This window comes from Rana temporaria, chromosome 4 (genome assembly GCF_905171775.1).
Source record: "Rana temporaria chromosome 4, aRanTem1.1, whole genome shotgun sequence".
Taxonomy (NCBI): domain Eukaryota; kingdom Metazoa; phylum Chordata; class Amphibia; order Anura; family Ranidae; genus Rana; species Rana temporaria.
In genome coordinates, this window is record NC_053492.1 from 443155497 (window position 1) to 443177561 (window position 22065).

The window sequence follows — 22065 nt, forward strand, 5'->3', positions numbered from 1 at the left end:
CGCAGTTTAGGCCAATATGTATTCTTCTACATGTTTTTGGTAAAAAAACAAAAGAAACCCCGCAATAAGCGTATATTGATTGGTTTGCGCAAAAGTTATAGAGCCAGATTCACAGAAAAAGTACGCCGGAGTATCTGCTGATACTCCGGCGTACTTTCAAATTTGGCGCGTCGTATTTTTATTTGTAATTCACAAACAAAGATACGACGGCTTTTGGCTAAGATCCGACAGGCGTACGGCTTCGTACGCCTTCGGATCGTAGGTGTAATTTTCCGGCGGCCGCTGGGTGGAGTTTGCGTTGTTTTCCTGCGTCGGGTATGCAAATTAGATGTTTACGGCGATCCACGAAGATACACGAGTTCGTCGCAATCGCTTACGTCGTCGCTCTTTGGCTTTTCCCGTCGCAATGTTACGAGTCCTCTTTAGGTGGTGTAAAATTACACCATCCATGTTAAAGTATGGCCGTCGTTCCCGCGTCGAATTTTAATTTTTTTTATTTTTTTGCGTAAGACGTCCGGGAATACGAAAGTACGTTACGCACGTCGCTGTTCAAAAAATACGTTGGGGCGCCGTAATTTCGCGCAAAGCACGGCGGGAAATTTCCTAACGGAGCATGCGCAGAACGTTCGGCGCAGGAGCGCGCCTAATTTAAATGGTACACGCCCCATTTGAATTAGGCGGGCTTTCGCCGGGCGGCTTTACGCTACGCCGCCGCAAGTTTACACGCAAGTGCTTTGTGAATCAAGCACTTACGTGGAAAACTTGCGGCGGTGTAACGTAAAGGGGATACGTTACGCCGCCGTAAATTTTCGTGAATCTGGCCCATAGTGTCTACAAAATAGGGGATAGATTTATGGCATTTGTATTATTATTTTTTTTTATTAGTAATGGCAGTTTTTATCATGACTGCGACATTGCGGCGGACACATTTGACACTATTTTGGGACCATTCACATTTATACAGCGATCAGTGCAAAAAAAAACGCACTAATTACTATGTAATTGACACTGGCAGGGAAGGGGTTAAACACTAGGGTGCGATTATGGTTAACTTGTTCCCTCACTGCGTTCTAACTTTGGGGGATGGGCTCACTACAACATGATCACTGCTCCCGATGACAGGGAGAAGTAGATCCCTGTAATGTTGCTAGGCATAACAGGTAAATATCCCCGTTCTTCCACTCCGTGTCACGATCGCCGCCCCCTGGCGGACATCGAGTTCACTGGACCTGTGGGCACGCTCACGGAGTAAACCGCTATTTAAAGGGGATGTACAGGTACACCCAATTGCCCAGCTGTGCCATTGTGCCGACATATATCATCGTGCACTGGTCGGCAAGGGGTTAATGCTGGGTGATCTATTTTTGCTTGGGCGTTAATCGCTGCTGGAAGAAATCTACTGTTGAACAAGGGGATCTATTGTTGCTATCTGATGGAGAGTCTATTGATGCTGGCTACTGGGAAATCTTTTGTTGCTTCTGGGTTGGTATTTAAATTTTACTACTTTTCTTGTTATCATTAACAAATGACTTAGCCCTACAAAATGATACTTGGCTCTGTATTCTCTAAAAAGGGCACTACTGGGAGGTGGGTAGAGTGTGGAACCAAGGAAACAGGGGGGAGGTATCAGAGAGCTGTCAGGTTGAGTCATCTAGCCCTTTCCTCTAGTAACCCTGACCCAATTCATTGACTCAGGTCTAATCCAGAGCCAGCTACAGTGGAACCTTGGATTGCGAGTAACACGGTTAACGAGAAAAAGATCCTAACTCGGTTTGCAAGTGTTGTCTCGCAAAACGAGCAGGATTCCGGCCAAAGCGGTGTGTAGTACCGTGTTTGGCCCAAGGTGGGGGGGCGCCAGAGCCGAGCAGAGCCAAAATGCATGGAGCCGATCGCAGCCGTTAGGAAATCCACGGAAAGGCAGGGAGGGAGGTTTCCGAGGTTTGTCGAGGTCAGCCGAACTGTCCTCGGGCCTTTCCAGCCATTTCCGAGGCTCTCCGGCACCCTCCTGCCTCTGGGCGCATGTGGTATTGCATGCCATTGAAGTCAATGCGGAACAAATTATTTTCGTTTCCATTGACTTCAATGGGGAAACTCACCTTAATACGAGCATTCTCCTGGAACGGATTATGCTCGTAATCCGAGGTTCCACTGTATTTTTCCTACACTGCCACTACTAGTATCACACACTAGAGGGAGCTACACTCACCTGCTTCTAAAATCAGCTGGAAAAATTTACAAAAAGATGGCTCCTGCGCTCAGCAAGGGTATCCCATAAGAAAATGGGGAGGGGGGGGGAGACAAACTTGGACAGGGCTTTATACAAATAAATTAGGTGTATCAAAAATATAAATGTACAGAATTTTTTGCTACTTTTCCACTACTAGTAGCACACACTAGAGGGTGATACATAATAAATATACATTTTATTTAACTTTGATATCTGCCTGGAGAGCAACTTTAACTGGCACCCATCCAAAACAGGTCCTAGCGTGTGTCTATAAAATTGCAGAGGAGACATAAATCTTAACACTATTTTCAGAGCCAGGACTGATAAAAATGGTCTGTGACCAATATAAAGCTGGGAGAAATTTCTCGGAGCTGTAAAAATGAATAAAATAAATATTTATTATGTTCCGTGTACGATGGCGGTAAAGGCTACATTTTACTGCATTCCACCCACACAGTCTGTGTATACCGTGGAAGAAAAGATATTTCTGTGTATGAATTCCTCGCTCAGAAGCGAACGTTCATTTTTTCCTTGACATCAAAAGCACTCAATGAGCAGCCATTGTACAGACTTCACTAACACGTTCTATGTAGAGTATCCTTGCCATTGTTTTCTTCTTTGTCCTCCAGTCATTGTTCATCGTTACTTTATGACAGCCACCTAAACTCGCCTTGACTCTTCGCCCAAAGTTTGAAATGGCTTCACTCCCAGGAAAGGATCAATGCATTTCAATTTACATACCACATCCTTTGGGTAACATTATTTCATAATATTAGCAGGATGTAATTGTTAAAACATTAGTCTTCAATTAAATGTTAATTTGTCATTAGTAAAACAGATCAGTAGGATGGCTTCTAATTTCAGCTGCTCAGATCTTTGGGACTTCAGCAATGAGGACAACTCTCTGGAGTTTTCTGCTTCATCTCTATTGAATATCTTAAGGGGCTTTGAGGACAACAAAGTAGCCCCCCTGCAATTTGTTTTCTCATTTTGGTAAAATGTAATAATGCTGTAATGGGAGTCACCAATACATTTGCTACTGTTTTTCAACAAGCTAATTTCAATTCCTGTTTAAGTGAACCTTGCCAAAAAAAACATAAAACACAGGGCGACTGTGAATGCAACTGTTTGAGTGTAGCAACGTCCCGATAATATGAGAATGGGAATTAATCTGGACAAAGAGAATGGACTTTTGGCAGGACAAGTAATTAATGTAAAACATCTATAAATATTTATTCATAAAGGGGATATACGAAGAAAATTGTATACATAACTTTGTGAAAAACCGTACAGTATCAGCATATTATCTCAGTACATATTATAAAGAATATTACAAAAAAGCTTATACTTATGCAGATATACTCATAACATGAGAACATATAGCACCAGAGGGTATATATAAACTTTTAATCCTTGAAACTGAGTTTGGTATGCGGAATGGTAGATTTTGCTTTTACTCTCGACATGTTTCGCGTATAGGACACTTCATCAGGAGAATAGAGGTCTAATGATAAACAAATATAACACAAGTTATGTATGTTTATCATTAGACCTGTATGCTCCTGATAAAGAAACATGTCGAGAGTAAAAGCAAAATCTACCATTCCGCATACCAAACTCAGTTTCAAGGATTAAAAGTTTATATATACCCTCTGGTGCTATATGTTCTCATGTTATGAGTATATCTGCATAAGTATAAGCTTTTTTGTAATATTCTTTATAATATGTACTGAGATAATATGCTGATACTGTACGGTTTTTCACAAAGTTATGTATACAATTTTCTTTGTATATCCCCTTTTATGAATAAATATTTATAGATTTTTTACATTAATTACTTGTACCGCCAAAAGTCCATTCTATTAGTCCAGATTAATTTCCATTCTCAATTGCAATTCCTGGCCCACAGGGGGTCTTCCCAAAACTGAGACATCACGTTTGCCTGTACAGGGCAACCTTTAGCCTTTAAAAAAGAAATTGTGATGTAGCCACATTTACTATACACTTGCTTATTCTTCTATATGTTGTTCATTGCATTGCACATATAGAACTTTAAAGAGGATCTTTACTAGAGGTCAACTTATATGGGTTTTTCTCTGGCCGATGCCGAAATTTAGAAATCGGGGTGGCCGATGGCCGATATATGATGCCGATTTTTGCAGCCGATATTTTAGGCTGATATTTATTTTTTCCTTAGTCTCATAAACTCACCCACTCCCACTCCACTCCCCCCGCTTGCTCCTGTCACTTTATCACACACTTGATGTCCTCAGTACAGATTGCACTGGTTGGCTCTGGCATTCGACACTGGTTGGCTCTGGCAGGTGGTACTGGTTGGCTCTGTCAGGTGGCACTGGTTGGCTCTGGCAGGTGGCACTGGCAGGCACTGGTTGGCACTGAAAGGTGGCACTGGTTGGCAGATGGCACTGGCAGGTGACACTAGCAGGCACTGATTGGCACTGGCAGGTAGCGCTGGTTGACACTGGAAGGTGGCACTAAGTGGCACTGGTTGACACTGATTAAAAGGTGGCACTGGCAGGTGGCACTGATTGGCAGATGGCACTGGTTGGCACTGGCAGGTGGCACTGGCAGATTGCACTGGCAGGTTTCACACAGAGCCGCGCCGTGGTGTGTGAAACTGACATGTAACTGAATGCAGAGAGAGGAGCTGTCAAATTCAGCTGTGATGTCGGGGGTGGGCGGGACCCGGGGCTGGGCCATTGGCAACACCAGCCAATGATTGAGCTGTTTAAGAAAGGGGTGGGACCACATACATGTAGCGGCCTGCCCAGATCCCATCCCATTGGCTGGTGTTGGACAGCTGCTGGGTCCCGCCCACCCCGGACATCAATGCTCAATTTTGACATCTCCTCTCTCTCTATTTATTTACACGTCAGTTTCACACACTGCGGCGCTGCTCAGCCAAGGGAAGGGAGGAGGGACGTAGGCATGGTGTGGTCAGTGTTCAATATCGGCCTAATTTGGATAATAATTGGCCGATGACAATTTCTCCAAAACGGACAAATATCAGTCGATATATCGGTCGACCTCTAATCTTTAACCTAGAAAGAAAAAAATACTGTAGCTCCTGACTTTTACTAAAAGCATACTTACCTGTCCAGAGATCCAGCGCCATCCTCAATCAGATTTTTCACTGGTCTTCAGGTCCCTGGCGCCAACATGCTTACTGTGGAAAAAATGACTCCTTGTGGCTTCACAGCTGGCTTCCCACTGCGGATGCTTGAGATGTGCTGCGTTTTGTAAATGGTCTGAAAGCCTCCTGGCTTGCGAATACATATTGCTGGCGCGTTTGAACCCTTAGGAGAGTGTAACGCACACGGTGTGGACCTTGGTGTGTGATGCATGCTTATATATCACTAGGACCACTATCTGCTTTCTGGACTGTTTACTCACCAAGTGTCAGCCATCTGTTCTTTGGCACACGTTTTTCCTGCACACCGCACCGGACCCGCTGCAGAGATATGTGAACCGTCACATTCTCTTGCTATGCGAATTGAATGCGGGAAAACACGCATTCAATTTGCATAGGTGTAAACCGAGCCAAAAAGTGATTGTAAACAATCACGTTGTAAAATAACCCACTCAGTTTGAAAAAATAATGAAAGGCAAAATATACACATATGAAGTCACACTTAACCCCTTCAGCGCCCCCTAGTGGTTAACTCCTAAACTGCAAGTGTAATTTTCACAGTAAACAGTGCATTTTTATAGCATTTTTTGCTGTGAAAGTGACAATGGTCCCAAAAATGTGTCAAAATTGTCTGATGTGTCCGCCATAATGTCGCAGTCACAAAAAAATCGCTTATCACCGCCATTAGTAGTAAAAAAAAAAAAATGTTAATAAAAATGCCATAAAACTATCCCCTATTTTGTGAACACTATACATTTTGCGCAAACCAATCGTTAAACGCTTATTGTGATTTTTTTTACCAAAAGTATGTAGAAGAATACGTATCGGCCTAAACTGAGAAAAATGTTTTTTTTAGATCTTTTTTGGGGGTATTTATTATAGCAAAAAATATTGTTTTTTTTTCAAAATTGTCGCTCTATTTTTGTTTATAGCGCAAAAAATAAAAACCGCAGAGGTGATCAAATACCACCAAAAGAAAGCTCTATTTGTGGGAAAAAAAGGACGCCAATTTTGTTTGGAAGCCACATCGCATGACCGTGCAATTGTCAGTTAAAGCGACGCAGTGCTGAATCGCAAAAACTGGCCAGGTCCTTTACCTGCATAATGGTCCGAGTCTTAAGTGGTTAACAAACATTTTAACAGATCAAGCTGTCCAGTAAATAGTGACAGGTGGTTAAGACAAAGGGGCTGATATACTAAAGGCAAAGAGATATCATACCTCTGTCTCATGATCGCCTGCAAATAACTGTAAGTATTTTTTCTGAATGATTTCTGAACGATGTTTATCTAGCCAACATTGAAATGAAAATGGTTCCATTACTTTTACAGTGCTAAGAGGGAAAGGGAGTTGGGGTGTCCAATCTGTAAAAAAAAAAAAAAAGAGATAATTAAAATATACAAATACAACATTAGCTGATTTGAAGTTTACCCAAACCCAGTTAAAGCTGCATTTTTAGAAATTAAAAAATTCCTTACTAAATGAACCAAACCAAGACAGGGAGTGACGGGGAGCGAATGCTGTTATATTGTGCTATTTAAAGGGCTTTGTATGTAGATTTTTTTTAAATGTATGCAAAACTCAAATATGATTGGATGGGAAAGGATTGGAACTTGTGTGATGCATTTATTGCTGCTTATGTCCAACTAACGATCTAATTGCCAACATTCGCTGGATCATGGAGAAAGCAAGGGAGTTCCAAAAGTCTACTTCTGCTTTATTAAATACAGTCAGGGCTTTTTTTCTTTAAGGCCCCGTACACACGACCGGATCTATCCGCTGGGATTGATCGGCGGATCAGTTCCAGCGGACAAATCCGGTCGTCTGTACGGCCTAGCGGATATTTATCCGCGGAGATTCGTCCGGCCGGTCCATTTCAAGCGGATAGAAATTTCTTAGCATGCTAAGAAATCTATCCACTTGAATCGGGACCAGCGGATTGATCTGGTGGTCTGTACAGACTCACCGGATCAATCCGTCCGCTCCCCTCCCTCGCATGCGTCGTAATGATTCGACGCATGCGTGGAAGTACTTACCTTCCAGCGTCGCGCACGTCGCCGCGTCATCGTCCCGGCGACACGTCACCGCGGAGGAATTCCGAACGGATTTTGATCCGATGGTGTGTACACGCCATCGGATCCAAATCCGGAGGACGAATCTCCGCTGGAAACGGTCCAGCGGACCGTTTCCAGCGGAGATCTGGTCGTGTGTACGAGGCCAGAGAGGTGCAGGAACTCCCCTTTTCTGAGTCCCCCTGTTTTTAGGCGCATATTAGTTTGTGGGTCTGGCGCACACATACGCCGGTGCACATTTGCACTTACGTCAGCGTAACGTGTTATACGTCGGCGTAGGTGCTTTGTGAATCTGGGCCATAGTCTTCAAAAATTACATTGTTCACGGATTATAATTACAAATCTAAACAGGTTGCCAATGGCAGCTCCAGAAAATGTTTATTTTAGGCTGGAGTTCCTCTTTAAAATATGACTGATGTAGGATTCCTCCTCAGATAGCGGAGATGAGATTTAACATCAGAAAGGCCATTATTTCACCAGAAATAAAATAATACAGTAGTTACATCTCAGGCCTATTGCTTATTCTGTCCAATCTGTATTTCTGTGATTTACTGACCTAATAAAATCTTATATCGTAAAAGAAAAATAAATGCCTCTGTCAATGCATTGCGTCTGCAGCTAAGCATATTACACGGCCTGATCTGTATTTCAGCGCGGTGCTGGAAATTAGACGAGTCTAGTAACGCTTCTCCCAAACTTGTTCAGTGTTCGGAATTCACAAGGGGACACAATAATTGAAGTTTCATCATTTCCAGAAGACATTAAGGTACATTCGCTGATGCAAATGAGTTTTAAGTTAACACAATTACTAAAATGATTTCTGGAAAGTGACTTTTAAAAACTGAGACTTGGGAGACTTGGGTTTGATCAGTGGTTCCTATTTAGTAAAATAATGTAGAAGTAAGAGCAATTTTAATGGATGTTCTCTTACATTTTAAAGTAGACCTATAAGCCAGAAGTGAATAATCATTAAAGAACTACTCCAAAAAAAAAAAAAAAAAAATGAATTACTATTTTCTAGGATCCCGGCAGGAAAGTATCATCTAACTACAGTTACAATGTAACAAACCTCAAAAATGTATATGGCCGACAAGGCCGGTATGCTCCTTTCTGCTCACCTTAGGATGTGAGCGACTTCTGATGCTGCAGCCAAGCTTCTTGTTCCTCCTTGATGGTTGACATATGCCACCGCCATGGCGTTGTCCGACTGGATCATGACTGGACGCCCTTGTAGCCTCTGAGACCATGTGGAGAGGCACAGCCTGATCGCCCAAAGTTCCAGGACCTTGATCGGCAAGTGGGAATCCTCTGGAGACCAACGACCCTGGGTCAACTAAACCCCCCAGACTCCCCCCCCCCCCAACCGGTAAGGCTGGAGTCCATTGTGATGACTATCCAGTGAAACGAAAGGAACGACTTCCCGGAGAGAAGTGCTGGTAAGGTCAGCCACCAACAAGGGAGGTCCTGACCAAGTGGCTCACCCGGATTTGATAATCCAGGGATGATGGGCGCTTGTCCTATCTGGACAGAATTTCCTTCTGTAGCACTCGCGTGTAAGATTAGGCATATGGTCCCGCCTCGAAGGAGGCCACCCTGAGGCCCAGGACTTGCATTCAAAAGCAGAGTGACGACCCTTTCTGGGATGTCAACTGTCGCACCGCAGCCTGATGGGTCTGCAACTTTTCCACAGGGAAAAAAACCTTTGCCTCTGAAGCGTCCAGAATCAACCCCAGATCTACTAGGTGTTGAGTCGGTACCATTACTGACTTCTGAATGTTCAGTACCCAACCAAAGTGTCGGAGGGTTTGACAGGTTATAGACACACTCACCTCTAATTCTGAGGCTGAAGTGGCCCTCAGAAGCAGGTCGTCCAAGTAGCCCACGATAGCGATGCCACGTTGTGTTAGTAGGGCGAGAATTGGGGCAAGCACCTTGGTGCACCCCCTCGGTGCCGATGCCCGGCAAAAGGGGAGAGCCACAAATTGATAGTGGTCTTCCCCGACCGCAAAACGCAGATATCTCTGATGCTTTGTTCATATGGGGACATGTAATTAGGCATCCCTGATGTCCAAGGATGCCAGAAGTCCCCCGGCAGTGACGACAGAGTGAACCGATTCCATCCGGAATCTTTGTACCTTCACAAAGCGATTGAGGGCCCTAAGGTCCAGAATTGGGCGAACGCCCTCCTTCTTTGGTACTATGAACAGATTGGAGTAAAACCTCTTTAACCATTCCAGAACCTGGGACAGGAATAACCACCCCGCGTTTTATCAGGTCTTGAACTGCCCCAATAGGGCTTCCTGACGAGTCGGTTGTAGCTGGAGGTTGGAGGGAAAAAATCTGTTTGGTGGGCAAGATAGAAATTCTATCTTGTACCCTGAAGACACTAGTCAGGGACCTGAGATGTCCACCGGGTCGCAAATTTGCGAAGACGTGCCCCAACCCAAGAGATGGGTGGGGGCAAACCTTCATGCGGATGTAGCTTTGTCTGCAGGTTTGTTGGGTTTGCGAAACCAGGGACGTCCCTGTGCCTGAGCAGGCCCTTTTTCGGCCTGTGGTCTTTTACCTGCCGTACTGGGCGGACGAAAAAAACACTTGTGTGCGGTAAAGAAGGGCCCTTGCCTACAGCGTGGTTCCTTCACCTTTTTTGGACTGTGGGAGCAGTGTGCTCTTAACTCCAGTAGCATCTTTGATTATGTCATCCAGGGAAGTTCCAAAAAGTCTGTCGCCCTTAAAGGGCAAGTCCATCAGGGCTTTCTTGGAAGATTGGTCAGCGGACCAACTCTTTAACCAAAGTAGACGGCGTAACACCACCGCCGGACTTGAAGCTCTGGCCAGCAGAGGAATAGTGTCCAAGGCTGATTCACAAATGATATTTAGGCCTTGTACTAGTTGGTCAGCTAAGGCTACCTCGTTCGAGGAAGCCTGACGTGCTTGTAACCCATTGAGCAGCATCATTGCCCATTCTGTGAGTGTCTGAGACACCAGGGCCCCAACTATGGTTGGGTGTACCGCTGAACCCACTACCATGTACAGGTTGCGGGTGATCGCCTCAGCCTTCTTGTCCGCAGGGTCTTTGAAGCTTGTTTAATCTGGACACAGGAAGGTCCACTATCGGGGGCGAGGTCCATCTTTTCAAGACACTCTCTTCAAGAGCGTAACACACTGCTAGATCTTTAGGGACTGAAAAAACCTTCTGTGGTTTATCCCACTCCTTGTATAAAAGTTTGTCTAAATAAGACACACAAGGAGACACTTTAGAAGTGCGGGTTGCCTTACGGAACCCAAAAGGGAACGGCGTGTCTGCTGCTTCGGCAGACCCCTCTATTTTTTGAGTATCTCGCACTGCGGTGATAAGGTCACTTACTAGAGCCCTATCGCGTGCTGACCTGGGTTCGAGGTCGTCCTCACTGTCTGGGCAATCTTGGTCCGCATCCTCAGATAACTCAGAGCCAGGGTCATGAGCGCTAGCTGGACTTGTCCCCAGAAGATGGCGGGGGGAGAGGGCGCTTTCTAGCCCCCGTTCTCCCATGCGCTACTTCCACCTTGGCCACGAAGGCATCTAGGATTGCCGACATAGCATCCACCGATATATCGGGTGCAGGGGCATCAATTGCCAGCTCAGGTGTCTCTGGGGAAAAAGCGTCTGCTTCTGACGCCATGCTGTCCACACACCTGACACAGGGACTCCCAAACAAGTAACCCACCACTCCTGGCTGCAGCAGAGATGAGGGGTTCCCCTCCAGGGGACTCACCACCCAGGAACCGTAGTAGATAGCAGAGCTGCTTCCTGCAGAGTGTGTCTGTCGATCTGTGCTCTCCAAAGCTGGGATCGAAGGCTGTTTGTGGGGCTGCTATTTTTGTCAATCTTTCAGACTGCTTCAGTCAGCAGCGTGTATATGTTCATCTGCCGTAATGCAGCAGTCAGTACACATCAGAAGAAATCTCAGGCAAATGGCCGCGGAGCGTTGCTAGGCCAATACAGATGCTGGCCGCCAGTGCAAGTCAAGAAATACAGCATGGACACACCAAACATGGCCGCCAAAAGCATGGAGCAGGACACACAGGTAAGCAGAATCTCTTATGCAGCTTTATACATTGTGCAAGTAAAGAAATACAGCATGGACACACCAAACATAGCCGCCGACAGCATGGAGCAGGACACACAGGTAAACAGAATCTCTTATGCAGCTTTATACATTGATTTAGTGACTTATGGTTCCCCAAGTAAAGCTCCCCAGAGGAACCCCTGCCAGCAGCTAGCTCAGAGAGTCTAAGGAGGAGGGAAGGGAGGGAGGGGAGAAGGGGGATAAGGCCCTTTACTCACCTCTCCAGGGATGCCCAGCTCTGTCTTCCTGCCAAAGCAGGGGATTACTACTTACCATTCCTGAGGGTTGTGCTGGAAACATCCTAGACAGACCATCTCCCGCATGGTAATGGAGGTGTCGGCCCGGCTGCTGCGACTCGGCCCTATAGATCGGTCATATGCGTGGCCTGGAGCGTCTAGCTCACCGGCCACCCGTAGAGCGACGGGTATGTCATGGACGACCCAGTGCGCAACTATGGTCGGCACATGCTCGATGGCTGAAACTGGGGGGACTCCAAGGATCTGGGATCCAGCCTGTCGCCCCATGTCGGCAGTTGATCGAAGATCACAGGAAAAAAAATAATTGAAAAATAAAATCCAAAGTAGATTTAAAAAATAAAGCCTCCAGGCCTATTGGCCCGAAGGGAGCCATGTCTTCTCCTTAACTAGGCAGAAAAAAACTGAACTGCTTGGTGCAGGCTGAGGGGATATAGCCAGTAGGACTGCTCCCGGGGCGGGGCTGTCCAGCTTTGAAGTTTGTTAACACTTTCTGCCTAGTCACTCCTAAAGGAAGGCTATTTCCCACTTTGTCAAGATTAAGGCTGTGTCCGTCCATGATTGAAAGAGAAAAAAGGGTAACCATGCAGAGAAGTCATCAAGAAAGCAAGACGCTGGGCCATGAGGTAGGTAGATGACAAATAGAATGCTCTATTAAAAAAGACCAGAGGGACAGAAAGGGAGCAGTAGGAAAAACCTGGAAGGTGTTTTGTGGGAAAAGGAGAAGTTCAACTCCACCTCCAGAAGAGGCCACCATGGGAGAGGCAGAAATGTATTCCAGAAGAGGCCACCATGGGAGAGGCAGAAATGGATTCCTGGAGCCAGGTTTCAGTAATAGCAAATAGGTATTCCAAAGGGTACATACTGTATTAGGGGTGAGCTGGCTCATGGAAGCAGGGGAATTGAAATAAGAGCACAAGGGTTGCAGCTGCAGGAGACTGCCAGTTCTGGGGGGTTAGGCCTCGTACACACGACCAAACATATCTGCTGAAACTGGTCTGCGGCGGATCGGACAGGTTTCCAGCGGACAAAAATTTCTTAGCATGCTAAGAAACATGTCCGCTGGAAGCCTGTCCGTCGGACATGTTCGGTCGTCTGTACGACTCACCGGACATGTCCACTCGGCCGAAAGCCCTCGCATGTGTCGAAGTGATTCAACGCATGCGTGGAAGCATTTAACTTCCCGGTTCGCGAACGTTGCCGCATCATCGTCGCTGTCACGTCGCCTTCACATCGTTGTCACGTCACCGCGTATTCTGTCCGCGCGGATTTTGGTTTGATGATGTGTACAACCATCAGACCAAAATCTCAGAGCGGACATGTCCGATGAAAACGGTCCGCGGACCGTTTTCATCGGACATGTCCCGTCGTGTGTACGAGGCCTTAGAGTTTGATGGTGGAGAGTCAGAGTTTGGGGCAATATAAGTTAAGAGTAGTAGGAGGGTGAGGAAATATTTATATCCAGCGGATCTCTTGTACATGTATTTATCTATTTATAGTATGTATGTAACTATCTATTTATAATATGTAACTATATGTATAAGTAGTTGTACAAGTTTGTTGAATCTAATTAGGGTTGGATAAAAAGTCCAGCCTAACAAAACAGAAAAATTGTAAAATAAATGTTCCTTAGACTGACAGTTTTTATGTTACCTGGGTCTGGCTTTCCAGTTTTATATTGTTTTGAGTTGAAAAATCTGAAATTAAAAATTGATATGTTTATTAGTTATTTATTTTTTATTGTAGAAGTCTAAGAAATCCCAAAATCTTTAATTTCACAGTTTTTCACATAAACGTGTATGCTAATGTAGCATAGGCATGCATGTTTATGTGGACAGAGAAAAGTGGAGTGTGTGCAGACTGATACTTTCAGCTTGTATTTTATTTTCACCATGTGATTCTGCATTTACACCCTTTTACCATCCTAGGGTGACAACAACACTCAATGTACCGCATTTATTGAGTAGCAGCGTTGTCACTCTAGAACAGAAAGTGCTTTAGGACTACAGAACACTCCCCCATCTTCTCGTATACATAACAAAGGGGTGAGGTTCTGTAGTCCATAGAGAGACCCGCAAGCAGTGCTAACTGATAACAGTCAGCAGAGGCAGAGTACACACCTGTTACAAGCTCACCAAATTTCTGGCAGGATTAAAAAGTAGTTCTGCACTTCTCAAACAAATATTTATATATATATATAATACCGGTTTGTGCTTCCACTTAAAATTCAATAAACATGCAAATGAGGTGAAACAAATGTCAATGTAAAAAAGAGACAAATAATTCCACAGTGGCACACCAATTAATCTACAAATCTCCTAAATATTAACATTGTGAAATGATCAACATAAAACACCCATACATAATGAAAAGTGTACATATGGCATATCCAAAATATACATATATATATATATATATATATATATATATATATATATATATATATATATATATATATATATATATATATATATATATATATATATATATATATATATATATATATATACTTCAACATATGCAAATTAATATGGTAATACAGTCCAACTTAAAAAGTGATGAAAAGATAGCAAAACAAAATCTTGTTGATCCACCAAAATCCTTTAAAGTGATGTGCGCCAATTCCACTCCCTTAAGAATAAAGCTCACCAGATGCTGTTGCCATTCACTCTCGTGTCTGGAAATATCGCCTTATTAGATTTTATTGAATTATACATGCCAATCTCCATCCAGATTAATAAAGACGCTCTCCGCATGTGGTGATAGAAATTGAGACAAAGTCTCCAATAGTGTAAAACCACCTTAACCACTTCCTGACGGCCGTACGACTTTATACGGCCGCAGGGTGGATGCAAATTTCCGGGAGGCCGTCTATACACGGCCTCCAGTCACTGAGATGCCGATGTGCGTGCCTGGCGGCCGCGATGTCCGCCAGGCACCCGCGATCGGCGGTTACACAGACAAGGACGTGGATCTGTGTGTGTAAACACACAGATCCACGTCCTGTCAGGGAGAGAGGAGAACGATCTGTGTCCCTTGTACATAGGGACACAGATCGGTCACCTCCCCCAGTCAGTCCCCTTCCCCCACAGTTAGAAACACTATGCAGGGTACACATTTAACCCCTTTCTCACCCCCTAGTGTTAACCCCATCCCTGCCAGTCACATTTATACAGTAATTAGTGCATATTTATAGCACTGATCGCAGTATAAATGTGTGCCAAAAATGTGTCAAAAGTGTCCGATATGTCCGCCAAAATGTCACAGTCACAATAAAAATCGCAGATCGCCGCCATTACTAGTAAAAAAATAATAATAAAAAATAATTATAATTCTGTCCCCTATTTTGTAGGCACTATGGCCCAGATTCACAGAGAGCACGGCGCACATTACGCCGCCGTAGAGTAACCCATGTACGCTACACCGACGCAGCGCAGAGAGGCAAGCATGGAATTCAGAAAGCCAGTGCTCCCAACGCTGCGCCAGCGTGGGGTGGGTATTAAAGGCGCAGGCCGGCGTAGGTGGAAGTGGGCGTGACCCATGCAAATGAGGCGTGACCCAATGCAAATGATGGGCCGAGCGCCAGACAAGTACTTATAACGAACTGCGCATGCGCCGTAACGCGGATCACTGAACGTAACCTATGCCCAGCCAGACACACGTCCAACATAAAATGCGCCGGCTTGTGTTCATTGGTGCAGACCTTTGCATGTCTGCTGCTGGGTTGCACCTCCTTTATGGGGCATAACTTTACGCCGGACGTACAACTTACGCGCACCTCTCGTAGCCTGCGTCGGGCGCACGCAGGTTCGTGAATCGCCGTATTTCCCTCATTTGCATGTTTAAATAGCTAATCAATAGGAGTGGCACTATGCGCCCAGCCTAAATGTGCGCCCACTCTACGCCGGCGTAAGCAAGTTACGTCGGCAGGGTGAAGCCTATTTTTAGGCGCATCTCTGTTTGTGGGTCTTGCGCACAGATACGATGGCGCACATTTGCACTTACGTCGGCGTAACTTGATATACGTCGGCGTAAGTGCTTTGTAAATCTGGGCCTATAACTTTTGCGCAAACCAGTCGCTTATTGCAATTTTTTTTTTACCAAAAATATGTAGAAGAATACATATCGGCCTAGACTGAGAAAAAAAATTAGCAACAAGTAAAAAATATATTTTTTTTTTTTCAAAATGTTCGCAATTTTTTTGTTTATAGCGCAAAAAATAAAAACCGCAGAGGTGATCAAATACCACCAAAAGAAAGCTCTACTTGTGGGGAAAACTCCATGCCCAAGTGGGTTAAGACAGTGCTGGAAAATAATGGTGGCCACACAAAATATTGACTCTTTGGGCCCAACTTGGACATTTTCACTTAGAGGGTACTCACTTTTGTTGCCAGTGGTTTAGACATTAATGACTGTGTGTCGAGTTATTTTGAGGGGACAGCAAATTCACATTGTTATACAAGCTGTACACTCACTACTTTACATTGTAGCAAAGTGTAATTTCTTCAGTGTTGTCACATGAAAAGATATAATAAAATATTTACAAAAATGTGAGGGGTGTACTCACTTTTGTGGGATATACTGTATATAATATCTTTATCTTATCTCCAAAAAGAATGAAAACTAAAATATAGAAGTATTATTTAAAAAAAAAATCTAAATATTCAGTTAGAACCCGACTAATAAGTATTAATCATTAATAATCACTAATGGCTGACTGGTCATGGCGTTGCAGACGTAACGTGACGCTGTGAGGGTGGGAGGTGCCGGAGCGCTCTATGGCAGCGAGGCAGCGTGTGTGCGGCGGGGATCCGAAAGATGCAGGAAACTGAGTTGATGTCAGAGCCCCGAAGCTAGTCCCGCGCTGCGCAGCGCGACCCTCCGCCAAGACCCAAAGACCCCTGACGCTATCTGGAAGCAGGCGAACAGACGTCGGATTCCACAGGCACAGGCACAGGCAGACACGCTGCTCCGGGAGAGAGCAGCGGAGGAAGACGGAGGAGGACGGAGCTGAGTGCGGGACGAAAAAACGAGCCTGGTCGGGTCGGGTGAGACGCTCAGTAGAGCCGAGCAGGGTCGGTTGCTGCACCGACCCCCCCCCCCCCCTGGGGCCCCCCTGTCCTCCTGCTATCTAGTCTAGTCTGTGCTGACCCGGTATGCATATATACCAAACAGTAAGGCAACTGGTGACAATCTGTGGCAGTGATCCATGAGGGAAATTAATTGATTTGCATGTTAAAATGACACAGGAATGATACGGAACCCGAAATTTAAAAAGGAACTGTAATTGATGAAATTGATGCATTTTGTAAGATGGTCATATGGTGAAGCAGGTATTGATGTTTTTTTGTTGTATGAGGAGCAGAAATTTGCATTATTTGAAAAGCGGACACAGAACACAATATCTGTATATCACTGGTGCAGGATCCACAGGAGACTGTGAAATGCTGGTAAATCCTGGTGCTTAAGACGGGGATACAGTGAAAAAAAAAAAAAAGTAGGAAAGTGTCTCTTGGACCCGTTGCCTCTCTTGCTGCATGAACATTACTGAGAATAGACTTGTCAGTATATGAGGAACGGGAGGGAGGAAGATAAACCTCTAAACCCCTAAACCTCCAAATATCCCCCTACACGCAAGGAGGGCGCCCCCCCCCCTCTGTTCTTTCTCAGTTCTCTGTTGTTTTCTGCAGATTTTCTTTCTTCCTGTTCCTTTTATTTATATCTGTTGCTGTGCTGATGCTGCTCGGTTGCCTACTCGTCTACTTGTGTAGCATTGGCACCTCTTAGAATATCCCCTTAGTAGGGAAAGGGAGGGAGACAGGGGAAGGAGAAGGGAAAGGAAAAGAGAGAGGAAGGAAATCTCCCTAAAATTCGCAAAACTGGGGAAGAGAATAAGACCCTCCAGTAATAGCAGGATGAATAGAACAACGAGGGGTGTTACCTCAAAACCAACTAAAAACAACTCAGGGAACAGTTCTATACAGCAATATATGACGCAGGAAGGGAGTCTCAAAAGCCCAGGGCTTGCAAAAAAGATTGATAAGAAGAAGAATGAAATCAAAAAGGGAGTAAGTAGTGTGGAGAGCTCTAAAGGTGAAACAACAATAGAAAGTGAGCAAGAGCTCAACAATCTGGAAGAGCAAGTCCAAGACATGCAACCGCCTACAAAGGCAGAGATGAACACAATGCTGCTGAGGATGGAAAATGTTATCAGGACAGAAATTAATAAAGTAAGAACAGATCTTGGCGGGCTCCGTGAAAGAGTGGAAGAGACTGAGAAAAGAATAGAGGAACAGGATCAGGAAATAAATGACCTAAAAAAACAAGTAAGGGCTCTGAGCGATAGCCAATGATTGGCGGCATATAGGATAGAGGACCAGGAGAATCGCAACAGGCGACAGAACCTGAGAATCAGAGCGATAGTAGAAGAAAAGGAGGAAGACCTGAGAACTATCATGAACACAATATTCAACCCTCTGCTTGAGAGGTCTGTACAATCAAAGCCCCTTAAGATAGAGAGAGTTCACCGAGTAGGGAACCCCCAACAGATAGAGAGGTACGGCCCAAGGGATGTTATCGTTCGATTCAGGAATTATGTCGATAAAGCAGAAATCTGGGGAAGACTCAGGGGGAAATCCCTGAGATATAGAGAGACTGAGCTACAAATATTCTCCGATTTGTCTAAAGAAACGTTGGCAAGAAGAAGACACCTGAAACCCCTCTTAGATCTAATGCGGGCACATAATATAAAATATCAATGGGGGTTCCCGGCTTGCCTCATAGGCATAAAGGGAGGTAAAACAGCACGACTTAGGTTCCCGGAGGAATTAAATGAATTCTGTCACAAAATGGATTTAACAGCCCCAGAGTTGCCGGACTGGGTGGGCTAGTCGGTTTTCTTATAGCTCCGAGGCTGGAGGGGCTGGACTGGGGGGGGGGGTGGGGCGGGGAGCTGATGGAGCGCCCTAGAGTACCACCACTAGTGAGGAGCCGTAGGTGGAGGAGAGGAGACAACCTATAGCGGCTCTCAGGCCAGGAATGGGCCAGGATGGGGGAGGGGGGGAACGGGAAGGTGGGGAGGGGAGGGGGGGTTTTGGAGGGATGAGGGAGGGGGGATGGGAGGGAGGGGGGAGTGGGTGGGAATTGGGAGAGTTGGGGGAGGCGGGGGGACCATCTGATCGACTCCACAAGAAACTTTCTTAAATGCTTTAGAAAAAAAAAAAAAAAAAAGTTGTATGACAGATATTAAGTTTCTCTCATACAACGTAAAAGGACTAAATTCTCATATTAAGAGACATAAAATTCTCTGTGAATTAACACAGTATAAAACAGATATTGCCTATCTACAAGAGACCCATATTACCTTGGAGTCCAATATAAAGTTGTACTCACCAGAATTCCCGGTATGGTATTACGGGGATACAATTTCATCGCGATCCCGCAGGGTCGCTATTGGATTCGCTAGTAGAGTCCGATTCACATTGGTGGATAGACAAACAGACCCTGAGGGGAGATTCCTGTTCTTGAAAATAAAACTAGGAGGAGAGGTTTACACCCTGGCTAATGTGTATGCCCCCAATGTGAACTCGGTTAAATATATTAGTAAAATTATGAGAAAATTAAAAGAATTTGAAGAGGGTCATGTAGTATTGATGGGAGATTTCAATTTCTGCATGTGCCCAAGCCTCGACAGTACGTCCTGTGTGCAGGGGACAAATCGTGAGCATCTAAAGATACTGATAAAACAAATGACACAAAATCAAATGGTGGATGTATGGCGGATCCTCAATCCTAAGGCCCGCGATTACACGTTTTTCTCACCTGTACATGGGACGTACTCGAGGATCGACTATGTCCTCATCGACCATAGACTTCTGGAGAGTGTGATAGAAGTAAGGTGTGAGATCATGACGTTATCTGACCACGCTCCTGTAACCATGAAAATAAAAACTTCTATACAAAAAGATACACCACCAGAATGGAGATGGGACGAGAGTCTGTTGGGGGATGAGGAAGTAGTCGAGAGGGTACAGAAAGAACTGGAACGCTATTTTCAGGAGAACGATAAGGAGGGTATCTCAAGAGCATCCCTCTGGGACGCCCATAAAGCCTATATAAGAGGAATTTTTATCGCAGAAGGGGCAAGGAAAAATAAAATAAGAACGAGTAAATTAAAAACACTAAGGGAGGAGATATATAGGCTGGAACAGGAACATAAATCACAGGGGCAAAAGAGGGAAATACTTCATAAGTTAAGTATAAGAAGAGACGAATATAGAGCTCTGGCGGAACAAGAAACGAAGAAATATATAGACAGGACAGAGAGAGAAAGATACGTCTGGGGAAACAAACCTAGTAAAAACCTGGCCAGAATGGTAAGAAAAAAGAAAACTAGGAATTTTATTGAAAAAATCAGGAATAGGAACGGCGACTTAGTCCACGCGACAAATAAAATAGCAGAAGTCTTTCGGAGCTACTATGAAGAACTATATGGCGTCCAACAAAAGATCAGGTGCCCACGCGAAAAAATGGATAAGATTAGGGAAATATTACAGCTAGCCAATCTCCCGAAATTAGAAGAGGGGGAGGTAGAAGGAATGGAAGATTCTATAACGGAGCTGGAAATAAGCGAGGTCTTAAAAAACACTCCCAAGGGGAAAAGTCCCGGGCCAGATGGCTTTACATCTGCCTACCTACAAAAGTTCAGTACCATCTTAATCCCCAGACTTTGTCAATACTTTAATGGCCTAGGAATAGACTACGAGATGAGTAGAGAGGCATCAACAGCAACGATCACAGTGATTAAAAAAGAGGGAAAGGATAATACGATTTGCTCAGGTTATCGACCGATCTCACTCCTGAACGTAGATACTAAACTGTATGCAAAAATTTTGGCTGAACGAATGAAGGGAGTGATGACAGCCATTGTCCACCCAGACCAGGTAGGCTTTATTCCTGGGAGGGAGGGAAAAGACAATGGTGTGAGGGCGCTCCTCCTCCTTGAGCAGATTAAAGAAAGTGGGACCCCCGGTCTATTCCTGTCGGTTGACGCTGAGAAAGCTTTCGACAGGGTAGACTGGGGATTCCTGATACAAACTCTAGAATCTATAGGAATAGGCCCAGGGATGATAAGGAGGATTAAAACCCTATATTACCATCCCTGCACAAGGATCAAAATTAACGGTTCTCTTTCCGCACCCTTTGAGATGAAAAATGGGACTAGGCAGGGATGCCCCCTGTCCCCCCTCCTCTTTGTCCTATCATTGGAACCCCTTTTGGCAATGGTCCGACAAAACCCAGAAATTTATGGAGTAGAAGTAGGTGAAGATGAGCACAAACTGTCAGCTTTCGCAGATGACATATTATTTTTTATAAGCAGCCCAAGAGTCACTCTCCCGAAGTTAATAGATACCTTAAAACAATATGGCGAGGTCTCAAATTTCAAAATGAATACAACAAAGACGGAGATCCTGAATATTAATATTCATAAAGAGGAAGAACTATATTTGCGGAAGAAATACAATTTCTCGTGGCAAAGAGAGATAAAGTATTTGGGTATAAAAATGGCAAATACTCTTAAGAAAATATATAGAATAATCTTTATCCCCCTTCTTGACGAAATTAAAAGAGAAATTAAAACCATATATAATAGACCAATTTCGTGGTTTGGGAGGATAAATGTGGTAAAAATGGTTCTTATCCCCAAAATTTTATATACATTTCAAATGGTCCCAATTTATCTGCCACCGTCCTATATCAAAATAATTAACTCCCTTCTGATGAAATATATTTGGAACAATAAAAAACACAGAGTCTCTGCACAAATTTTAAAACGGACCAAGAAAAAAGACGGTTTGGCTGTACCTGATATCAGATTGTACTACAACGCTTCGGTCCTCACACGGGTTATAGAATGGGCTAAAGAGTCCCAGGATAAAAGGTGGATAAGTATTGAATGCACTTTAGCGAGGGCACAGTTAGGGAGATTAATTTGGAACCCCCCACATTGTAGAACCCTACACACGTCAACACATGCAATCACACATAATGCTTTAAGGATTTGGGATAGATTACACAAACAATTAAAAACTAAATTTAATTCACCTCTTATAGACTTGAAAGAAAACGAATATTTTGCACCCGGGACTAAAGAGGTAGGTGGTAAGTGGATTAAAAATAGAACACAGTTAAAAGATATAATATCAAAGGGCAAAATTAGGACCCTTCACGAAATTAGGATTGAAATTGGGGCGC

General features: G+C 44.4%; 1 protein-coding gene across 1 annotated transcript in view; it reads right to left on the reverse strand.

Moving 5' to 3' along the window:
* Window positions 1-22065, reverse strand: part of HAAO (3-hydroxyanthranilate 3,4-dioxygenase) — a 64831-nt gene that overhangs the window by 15861 nt on the left and 26905 nt on the right. Inside the window, exons 6-7 of the mRNA XM_040351529.1 lie at window positions 13465-13508; window positions 6598-6740 (exon numbers count right to left, since the gene is read on the reverse strand). Of these exons, the coding sequence (XP_040207463.1) occupies window positions 6598-6740; window positions 13465-13508 (187 nt within the window). The remainder of the gene's footprint in view (window positions 1-6597; window positions 6741-13464; window positions 13509-22065) is intronic.